Source organism: Physcomitrium patens, chromosome 25 (genome assembly GCF_059467195.1).
Source record: "Physcomitrium patens ecotype Gransden chromosome 25, ASM5946719v1, whole genome shotgun sequence".
Taxonomy (NCBI): Eukaryota; Viridiplantae; Streptophyta; class Bryopsida; order Funariales; family Funariaceae; genus Physcomitrium; species Physcomitrium patens.
This window is the reverse complement of record NC_143434.1, coordinates 9,117,016-9,128,438: the sequence shown is the minus strand read 5'-3', so window position 1 is coordinate 9,128,438 and position 11,423 is coordinate 9,117,016. Positions and strand designations below refer to the sequence as shown.

General features: G+C 36.5%; 2 protein-coding genes across 3 annotated transcripts; one reads left to right on the top strand and one right to left on the bottom strand.

Moving 5' to 3' along the window:
- Window positions 1-4,572: 4,572 nt before the first annotated feature.
- LOC112277445 (replication factor C subunit 3) lies at window positions 4,573-8,513 on the bottom strand. The gene is made up of 11 exons (XM_024509774.3): window positions 8,085-8,513; window positions 7,860-7,970; window positions 7,548-7,580; window positions 7,238-7,406; window positions 6,708-6,889; window positions 6,448-6,584; window positions 6,129-6,227; window positions 5,859-5,928; window positions 5,681-5,755; window positions 5,464-5,509; window positions 4,573-5,319 (listed from the first exon to the last, which is right to left on the bottom strand). The coding sequence occupies exons 1-11, from the start codon at window positions 8,166-8,168 to the stop codon at window positions 5,261-5,263; spliced, it is 1,065 nt and encodes a 354-aa protein (XP_024365542.1). The 5' UTR covers window positions 8,169-8,513; the 3' UTR covers window positions 4,573-5,260.
- Window positions 8,514-8,713: 200 nt separating this feature from the next.
- Window positions 8,714-11,423, top strand: LOC112277446 (mitochondrial pyruvate carrier 4). 2 transcript variants are annotated; one of them, XM_024509776.2, is made up of 5 exons: window positions 8,714-8,874; window positions 10,127-10,225; window positions 10,455-10,507; window positions 10,790-10,863; window positions 11,034-11,423. In XM_024509776.2, the coding sequence occupies exons 1-5, from the start codon at window positions 8,823-8,825 to the stop codon at window positions 11,095-11,097; spliced, it is 342 nt and encodes a 113-aa protein (XP_024365544.2). In that variant the 5' UTR covers window positions 8,714-8,822; the 3' UTR covers window positions 11,098-11,423. The 2 variants fall into 2 exon arrangements, with proteins under 2 accessions (XP_024365544.2, XP_073387375.1); XM_073531274.2 differs by lacking the exon at window positions 8,714-8,874 and adding an exon at window positions 9,882-10,010.

Below are 11,423 nucleotides of genomic sequence, written 5' to 3'. Positions count from 1 at the left end.
TAAAATAACAAAGCCCTTATCAATCAATTTCAATATGGATTAAAAGATAATATCAAAGATTTTTTATAAACAATATCAAAGATAAAATCTTTAGAATAATTTATTGCTAAAGCCATTGTATGTAATAATCAATTATTTCAAAGATGTCAAGAACAAAGACTTGATTGAAGAAGAACAAGTCGAATAATGATGGTAGCTCCAAAGTTTTCAGAAACTTATTCATCAAAGTAAAAATCAATACAAATTGATATGATATGTTTTAAATCCCTCAAACATTAGAAAAAGATTTGACAATATCAAAAAGGTTTATACTTATATTATAGAGAAGCTAAATACATTGCTTAACATTGTCTAAAGAAACAATGCAACCACAAAATGAGAAACATGGTTGCCAAAGAAGTCAATGTATTAAAAAGCAATTTTCTCCAACTATAATAGGAACCATGTGGTTGAAATTTGGTATAACTTCTAATAAAGATCCTATTCTTTTTTCAAATCCAATATCTTGTTTTATAATAGAAGTTTATTTTGGACCAAAAAATCACAAAGTTTTAGCTTTATTAAATTTAGAAGTCTCAGTTTGTTTTATAAATAAAGATTTTACTAAAAAATAAGAGATATTATTAGCTAAAAAAATTAAATCCATACATGTAGAAGTCATAGATAGTCATTTGCTATCTTCTAGAAATATTACACATGAGATTATTTCTTTAGATGTAGCAATTAAAGATCATAACTTATTAAAACATTCAATAAGATCACTATCAAAAATAGATATCTTCTAACTTTTATTTCAAGACTTTTTGATCAATTCAATCAAGCAAAGATCTATACAAAAATAGATCTATAAGGACCATATAATTTGATATACATTAAAAAAAGAGATGAATAAAAAACTAAATTTCAAACTAAATATGGATGTTTTAAATATAATGTCATGCCTTTTGAACTCATAAATGTACCAATTACTTTTCAACATCTAATGAATAATGTCGTTTGTGAATTTTGAGTAGAATAAAAGAGCCAAAGTATCATTTGATGTTTTAAAAAAAGAATTTATTTTTACACTATTTTTATATCATATTGACTTCTCTCGGACATTTTACATGGAATTAGATGCATTAGATTTTACCTTGGATGGACTATTATCACAAATAGAAGCAGATAACAAATTCCATCCATTAACTTTTCATTCCAAAAACTTTTAGGAGCAGAATTTAATTATAAGATCTACCACAAAGAGTTCTTTACAATCATAGATTCATTTCAAAAATGGTATCATTATCTAGATGGTGCCTTGAATCCAATCATCATATATACAAATTACAAGAACTTTGAGTACTTCATGTCAACAAGTATTTTGAATTGTCACCAAATTCGTTGAAGCATGTCTTTATGAAGATTTGATTTCAAGATGACTTATCAACTCAAAAAACAAGATTTATTGGACATCCTTTCTAGATGCTCTTATCTTGTACCAAAAGAAGAAAATACAACTTTTGATCCAGAAAGAATAATTTTTTTGAAGTCGGAGTATTTTCAGCTTCAAGCAATAAAATCAGCATTGATTCTTGATTCAATCTTTATCAAGCAAATTCAATTAAGCATATCTTTTGATTCTCTTGTCCATGATATTAAAAATAATTCTTCTAAATCTCATGATATTTCTAAGTTCGAGTTTAAAAACAATCTATTCTTTTTCTAAGAACAATTATACATTCCAGAAGGTAGGACACAATTACGTGTTCTTCAAACTTGTCATGACTCTACAACAACCAGATATTTTGGATACAATAAGATTTTGGAACTAATATCAAGAGGAAATCAAAGAATTTGTACAATCATGTAATATTTGTAAAAGATCTAAAACTCCTTATCATTGACCTTAGGGACTTCTTCAGTCATTATTTATTTTTGAAAAATCATGATCTTTCTTCTCTATGGATTTTATCATGGATCTTTTGGTCTCAAATTTGTATGATTTTATATTCATGGTAGTAGATCATTTTACCAAGATGGCATATTTTATACCGTATATAAAATCTATCAAAGATAAAGAAATGACTAAACTTTTTATTAACAACATCTATTGATATCACCAATTACCTAAAGATATTATATTAGATAGGAAGATTTGATTTTTATCAAGATTTTAAAGGTATTAAGCTTTCTTTTGTTTTTCATCCTCAAATTAATGGAAAAAAAAAATGGATGAATTAAGTTTTGAAATAATATTTAAAATGTACCATCAATTATCATCAAGATGATTGGACAATTCTTTTATCATTTGCAAAGTTTTCACTCAACAAACACCTTTCTTTATTAATTATGGTTATCATCCACAACTTAATACTTTTGATTTTTTAAAAGTTGATAATCTTAAAGCAAAATTATTTGTTAGAGTTATATGCAATAATAAAAGTGTAGTTAAATGAAGCTCAAGAATAACAAAAGATTAATACAGATGCCTATTGCAAGAAACAATCACAATTCAATATAGATGACAAGGTATGATTACTTTGTTGTAATATGAAGACTATTTGTCCTTATCATAAATTGGATTATTATAGGCTTGAATCTTTTTCTATTTGTGAAAAAGTCAATCATGTTACTTATTAATTATAATTATTAAAGTCTATGAAGATCTAATATGTATTTTACGTATCTTTTTTTGAGCCATATAAGACAATGAATATCTTGAAAAGAAGACAAATGCCACCTCTTCCTACAAAAGTGAATAATAATCAAGAATTCAAAGTAGAAGAAGTCTTAGATTCAAGGCAGCACCAAAAAAGGTTGAAATATCTTATTCATTAGCGTGGATATGATATTAGTGAATGCACATGAGAGCCAATAAAGAATCTTGCAAATAAAATAAAAAAATTAAAGTTTTTTATTGACAACACCTATCAAAATCAAGATGAAGAATGGCAAATTTTTGTTATAAAAGAAATAAGATTTAGAAAAGTTAATATTCTACCTCCTACTCTACTTTGTAATTTTTGGGTATTTGTGATGCTAAAGAGATGAAAAATCAACAACTAATAGATTCAATTCAAGAGCTATGACTTATTGACTTACTAGACAAAACATTATAATTATCACATCTTTTAAGATGGCATACTCAAGATGAAAAACCTAAGAATGACATGTCTTTTTTTGAATGAATGGCAAGATATAATGTATTTGGTATTACGACTTTGGAAGAAACTTTCAATGTTTCAAGATTTTATTAGAGATAGGAATGATTCTTGATGGTGTTCCAAATATTTTATTTGGAAGGACTTACAAACTCCTCAACAATGACTAAATAAGAAGGTGGTCTTTCTACTTTGGAATGAAATACTATCAATGGCTAAGAGGACCTATCAACCATCTTCAAAGAAAATAAAGATCATAGTATGTGGCAAATACAATTTGCCACATCTTGGATTTCTTCAATATATGATGATTGCTCCTCGTGGAACTCATTCCTAAAAAGAGAGGTGGGAGTGGACAAGGGGGGAAGGAAGGAGGGAAGGGAGGAGGGACTAATGTCACAGACATACATATTTATGCTAATTTTTACCTATATGATCTAGTAGAAGTAGATAAAAATAGTTTTATATCATAATATTTTCTAGAAAAGCTTCGTAGAAGCTTCATAGATGCTACTTTGACTTTACATGTATTTGTAATTGATTAGTAGGTTAGAAACTTGGTCAAAAAGCTAATTATTTATTAGTAGCTTGCAGAATAAGCTAACTATTTGGTGTACATATAGAAAAGTTGTCTTACAAGTTAAAATACATGTCTTGCAAAGTCAACACGTTTTGGAGGTCTTATAGGACAACGCCATGTGACTCCTACTTAAGAATATGTATGGAGGCAAGAGAGAAGCCTTCTTCACTCTTGTCAATGCCTTATTAGTCGTTAATCTTGTATCAAGACTTTTTATTTTTCTTGTTTTTCGCAATAATCATTCTAATTTAATATTATATCATCTATGAATGACTTTTTAGTACTTTTTAGTGACACAAGAATGTATTGAAAATTTCTTTCTTCAATATTCATGTCCTCAATATAAAGTTCTATTGAAAGAAATAGAACAGATATAAAATAATATAAAAGTAATGGAGCAAATACCATAATAAGTGAGCAAAGTATTATTGAGATAGCTTTGTACTTACTATTAATCTCCATATAACTTATTACTTTCATTAATATCATGTGAACTTAAACCATCAATCTTATACTTATATCTAAATATGGACCATTAATTCAATAAGATCTTAAAAAATCAAGAAAACTCTATCATTCTTACTAATTAATATAGGTATCATCTACAAAGGCTAAAATATTAACTTCCCTCTACCATCCATGCCTAAAAAAATTTACCTTATAACTGTTGTTCCATAGATTTCCAAGGTGCTGATGGTGCTATAAAAGTGAGGACTACAATTCTCAGTTTGCTTACCTACTATGGCATGACTGATGGTCCGTCTTCACACGACTGAGTCTCACACACAAGCAATACAATTTGATGTAGATCCTACTTCTATGGCAAATAGCCTTCATGTGCATTACTAAAGATTTTCATGTAATGCACCTTGGTACTTTTATTCTTAACCCAAGAAGGGATTTCACAGGTTGGGATACTAGACACTCACCCGAGCAACCCGGGTTCGAATCCTGGCAAAGGAAGCTCTCGAATGGGTGAAATACACCACACCCTTATTTTCTATCAGGTCTGCCCGTGTCATCGTTGCAGTCCTCTCCGACGAAAACTTAAGTAAAAGAAGGATTTTCGAAGAGATATGACTAAACTCTTTAACCAAATTGTTTGGCCTGCGAAGTGTTCATTCGTCAAACTCAATCGTATATAGTTTCATAAGACCTGAAATCACAGAGGTCCCTCCATGCCGACTGCCAAATTCTTACGTGTCAACTGGAAAACGAAATATCTACATGCAACAATTCCTTGACTAACTTGACTGCATAATCCTTTCGCAAAGAAACTGTGACCATTTAAACAAAAATCGTCTAAAATTGCAGCCGTTCTTCAAAAGCACTCCGGAATGCAAAGTTCCAAGTGTAGAATATTACTGAAGACGGCGCTACGTATTTTAAAGATTCACAGCAGTGCAACAAAGCACGAATCCGAGCAAACTTCGTGAAGCATGTATGTCTTGTTTGGTCAGATTGACCGTCACCTACACGTTCAAAGAGTATGCTCCAAAGTTCACTGAAGAAGAGCAGATTGCGATTTTATAAATCTTCCTCATCCGAATGTATTGATGAGGAACTTCTTGTAGATACTCATGAACTTAGCTACAAAGGCTGCACAAATTGCACACATGTGACGGTTAAACGACACACCAGGAGCAGAAACTGCAGAGCGTTTTCACTCTGCAGCCTACAACTTCTAATCGATTAAAACAAGAACACTGGAGTTACGCAAAAACTAGGGTCGATGAAGCTCACCTTCTAGGTGAAAGATAGCCTTCTGACCCTGCTGCATCCGATGCTCCTGTGTGCACAGAAAACCCAAAGTACCCACTGTAAGGTGCGCATTTTTTACAGGCTCGACGTATAATGGTTTTTGTCATTTGAAACATCTCCATGAGTAAAAAGGAGCAAGAGCCTCGGTTTAAACAAGGTTTTAGAGCAAGTTGGCAAAAGGTAGGAAACAATAGCTTACGTAAAAGGCAGCCCAGTGGCAGACCTCGTGCTTCAGCTCTGAATCCAGCTTCTTCATCAACTCATCCAGTAATCTCTGCAAAATCCAATCAGTTATGAACTCGTCCAGAACAGTAATTGTGAACACCTCGAGCTACAAAACCATGACATAAGATGGAGTAACTCAAACTGCCACAGACCTTGAGTATGACTTCGGGAGGAATGCAGTTCACAAGTAGCTCATAAAGTTTCTCTCTAACCTGGAACAACCTGCACCACCCGGACACATTGAGACCTATCACTAACTCACAGATGGAAAGGTTAAGAACATTACTTAACATGACATTCAAAGCAAAAAGTCACAAAAGTTTGCAGATACAAATGAAGCAAGTCACAGAAACCAGTCTTTCCGTAACAGATGAATGTATTCCATCCAGTGTTTCCATGACAAGACACAGTAAATGACGTACTTTTTGGGGCTTTGCTCGGTGACAATATCATTAGCAAGCCCCACAATGAACTGTTCCCAGTCGGTTGTTTGCACCTCTTGGTCAGCTGTGAATGGATACCTGTTGTGAATCACAAAAAAAATTGAAGTAAATTAAAATTATATTCTATTAATGAATAATGATAAATGCAGTTACTGCTATTTAAGCATACAAGGAACAAAAGGCATCAAATAAATGAGGCATAAATTGAGTACACATATGAACTTAAACATGTGGCAACACATATCTTGTAAATGCAAGATATACTGCACCAAATAAATGCTTTTGATGGCAGGCTTACTGTTTGGCTTTGCAGGCCTCCAAGCACAATATGGATCTCCTTAGATTTCGATTGGAGTGATGCGCTATGCGGCCCGCCAGTTCGGGGGGAAGTATCAAATTCTCCTTTTTCGCTACGAACATAAGGACATCAACAATCTGCCGATGAACACAAACCGTAAGGCATCCATACCAGTCAAAAACTATTGAATTGAAAATGCTGAGGATTAAATAAGAACTCATATAAAGTCAGCAACAAGCATTGAGCATCGTCATGCTCACATCATCTCTGGAAGGAGAATTGATCCGTATGTTGACACAACGTGACCGCACTGCCTCAATAACCTTTGAGGCACTATTGCAACATAAAAGAAGACGACATGCAGCACTGTACTTCTCCATTGTACGTCGCAAAGAGTGTTGCGCTTCCTTCGAGAGTTTGTCTACTTCGTTCAGAACCAAGACTGAAGCCAAACATTCCCAGATGTAAGAATCACGCAACCCAGAATCTTCATCACGACCAACAGGTCAAGTTTGGTTGTCACAAGTGAAGAGAAATGCAGTGCATGAAGCAATCACGTGACAAGGAGTAGGACTAATAATCGAACGTTCGTCAGAACTTTACAGCCCTATCAATTGGCATCAGTATCTACAATCGGAACGATCTGTTACCTCAAACTAAGACGAACATCTGGACAAAGTGTTACTCATAACAGTGAAGGATGGTTTAAATGTTTATCAGCAGATATTCAACATGCAAATCAAACAAAAGGGCCATGAATGGCTAGTGCTATTAGTGAATAGAAATGTACCTTTGAATCCTCTGTTGCCAGCTACATCTAGAGGCCGGTTTTTAGCCATATCTTTAATGATCTCCTGGACCACGTAACGATCCTGAAACCCTGCATCACTTGGATTGAGCTCCACATGATGATTACTTGATACAGTTGTAAGTTCTACCTCAATCTTTCGAGTCCCAGCCTGCATTTCGATGCGCACACGATACATGTTTAACCATACCAACCTTAAAATTCACTGGAAGATATGGAGGAGCAGGTTCAAAATCCTTCAAAGCATACCAAGAAGTTCTACTGCACGAAGTACAAGGGTGTGGTCGATTACCTCAACTTTCCATGGCTTGTTCTCCACTTTCACCTGCAGTTCCATGCAGTTACATCACCACCTTAAGAATAAATAAATAAGTCCCTGAAGTGCATTAAGTTTATTACCAGGACCGCGTTGCAAAACCCTAAACCCTGCTTCTAACTCAAAAATCACCACCAAGACAAGAACGATCTCAACATTAAAGCGAAATGCGATGATATGAAAACTAGAAAATAGCGTCGAGGGCAGCCAAAAGTTCAACCTCTTCACAAACCTAAAACTAAAGCTTCTACTTCAGCTTCAGTGACCTCAAATACGAACAATATGTACCTTTTCAGCGCTGGATCCAAACATCTCCCGAAGCAACGCCATGATGAGGGTCTTCTTACCAGCTCCAGAGGGTCCATAGAAAAGAAGATGAGGACAATCACCCTGCGCAATCTGAACCCCAAAGTAATCCCCACATCAAGATCATGGACTGAACACATGCTCACCTTGACATCAATCCAAACCCCTCTCACAACCCAATTTTCACACGAGGTAGACAACACTCACCAAATTCTTAAGGTTCGTCGCTTCCTCTTTATGAACCATAACCTTGTCCAAGGTTCGCGGCCGGTACTTGTCCACCCACAACATCTTGCCCAACTCCCCTTCACCCCAGCAACCAAACAATGCCCCAACTCGACAAATTAAGACCCCTAAACCACTACCTCCACGAAAAAACTATACACCATCCGCACACATCTTCGTTACGAAGAGTCACTCCAAACCAATACCAGGAGGCTCGCTCGACATGCAACAAAATTCAATGCTCTTCTTCAACAAAAAAAAACTTCCTCCTCACACATGGAACCGAACAACTAATGTAGATAAATTGTTTTTTTCATAAGACCAGTGCAGAATCGTTGAGCAGAATGCACTCATCATCAAGTCGAAGACTCGTCAAAGCATTCGTTGCACCACCGAGGCCTCGGAGAGGGAAAGGCAAGCTGGGGATCTCGCAACGTTCTGCTGGGGCGGGAGGGATTTTCGCGACGGAACAGTCGGATGGTATTCATCCGTGGGATGTTTCCAGGGACTCGTCGACATCCCAAGAGAGATTCTCCGCAGAATGAGTGGGGAGATCAGAATTGTGTGTTTTCCGTGTCCTTCGTTCAACCCCCGTTTTGTTGTGTTTGTGTGTTGCGTCTCCAATTCAAGCTCTTGCTAGGGTTTCGCGGGGACGTTGAAGCAGTTCACCACAGCAGCAACAGCAGCGAGCCTCGACCCCTCTGCGTGTCGCCCATCTCCATGGCGTCAAGAGTGGCCGCGATCTGGAACCATCCCGCGGGCCCCAAGACCAGTGAGTGGTGGATCGCTTCGTCTTGGTTGTTGGGTGTCTCGTCCTTCAATCTCGGATTTGTTTCCCGTTGCCCCTGTTGCATCGTTGTGGATTTGTAGCCGGTTTCCGGTTCTGAATTGGGTGATACGGGTATTTTGATAGATGGAGTGTAATGGGTTGTTTCTCTTTGCTGTGTGCGAGTGTTGTACTCGCTTTTGTGGGGAGCGAAATGTTCTGGAATCATGATGTTGATCTTGCTTACTTGCGCCTAAACTCTGCTAGATGTGGATGGTTTTCCTTTATTGCGGAGAAAGAAATTGCCTGGGATGTGGGTTTTGTTGTCTCTGTCTGGATTAGTCATATTTTGGATTGTTTCGCTGCTCATGCGAGCTTGCAATTTTGAATTGTGCTGGTTTGTTCTCTGCTAACCTAGATGTCACGTTTTCTGTTGCTTACCCTCGTAGTCTCTGGAAGTGTCTGGGTCGTAGTGAGTGAATTTGCCGAGATTCACTTGGAGCTGAGCAATATGGGAGTATTTCGAGAGAATGTTTCTTTGATTCTTGACCTTTATTGATGGCATTGTATCCCATTCGTTGCGAAGCGGTGTTGCAAAATTTTACTTGTGGAATTGACTCCGATCTGTTTTCACGTTTAGCTACATGCCACTATTATTCAGTGCTCTTGCTTCCATGCAGGAATCACTAGTGTTGTACTGGATGTTGTAATGGGAGTGTGTTTCTCAGAAGTTAGTTCTATGCTATACGTCCAATTGCGAGTAATTCGGAATATAGAGTATTTCTCTAGCCAAAAAATTTGTAGTAGTTTTCCTAAGGTTGATTCTTTGAGAAAGAGAGAATTTGCGACATCTTCTTGTACGTAGGTTGCATCGTGTGAGCCAACCGAGAATCTGTGAGGGTACATAATCGTTTAACTAACAAAGTGGTTTTCCGTCAATTTAAAGGGATGTGTTCTCACATTTAAAGGCTTCTCGTGATTAAAATCCCTTGTTTGATCTCAAAGCCTGGACTAAAAGATTGTTACATGGAATCTTACTCGACAGATTTATATGTTGTGAGGCGTTAATGAGGAGTCAGGATTTAATATGTGTCGTTTACTTTGAAAGATTTTGCGGAGCGTGATGTGCTTGTGGTGGCTCGGTAATTCCTTATTCATCAACAGAAAGTTACATTAGTATGAGATTTTGCTTGCTGCTGCTTGAGATCTCCTTGTGATATCATCCTTGGTAAATTTTGCATACACCTGTGGCCTGCAGTCCATTTCTGGGCACCAACATTCAAATGGGGCATTTCTATTGCCAACATCGCGGATTTTCAGAAGCCAGCTGATAAGATTTCCTACCCCCAGCAATTGGGTAAGCTTCAAGTCCCTTTTAGTTTCAATACTTTCATTCTTTTCGCGTTTGTGGAACCTGTTTTGGACTGTTAGTTCAGAGCGTTCCCTTAATTGCATTATAAAATGAACACTTTTGTTATAGTATGTTCTGATTTTGGTGATTACCCTTATAGAAAATTTAGGAAATCTTCCTTCATCAGTCTTTTGATATTGAAATCTGACTTATTTACTTTTACGGCCTTTTGCAGCTGTGACAGCCACTGGCTTGATCTGGTCACGTTACAGTATGGTCATTACTCCGGTATGTCTATCTCCTTGCAACCTTAAGTGAATGTGGTTTTTGCTTAGTAGGCAAGTTCTTGACCTACATTGGACCTTGTGGGCTTGAACTTAGAGGCTTTGAGATTTTCTTCCAATGTTTTGGATTTGCTCGAGCTCTTTGATGAGGAATCATAGAATTTAGAGTTGTAAATGTCATGGCAATGAGATGCACAAGTATGCACTAATGTTGAAGGATGGTTATAGTGGAGGATTTTTTCTTAATTAACTTTCCTGTCTGGGAATGTGGCTGGGGATATTGCAGAAAAACTGGAATCTGTTCAGTGTTAACATCGCAATGGCAACAACAGGAATTTATCAGCTCTCACGCAAGCTTTCGTAAGTTCATGCCTTCTCTAATTTCTTTAGTATGGTTTCTGTGTTCATGAACTTCAATGACCACACCTTCGTTTTATGCGCTTAACTTAAGATTTCCACATTGAATCACAGTGATGCTCATGTAGTAGTATTACTAATAGTAGTTTTGCGCGACTTTGTTTGAATTCCAGCCAAGATTACACGGATGTCCCAGAGGTGCCAAGGAAGCAGGTCGCCGCTAAGGAAACTCAATAATTACTATTCGCTGCCTTCTGTTCTTTCTCAAGTGGATTTAATGTAACTGATGCGTTTCTCGCATGAGTTATTGGCACCTTACTGTGTCAATATGGCCAAAAGGGACTGGCATTTTTCTATGGGGTAGAAACCAAATAAAGGATCCTGTTTGTATCACTTCGTAGTTAATGCAGACGATAAGTCTGGATGCAGTGGCTTGTGTGCTAATTGGCCATGAGTGAGCTACTAGCTGGCACTTCGTTGGTCATTTGTCATGAAAGACGTGATTTTTTAACTATATCGGTGAGCATGTAGACGCTACAAACTCAATGCGTTTTCTGAGATTC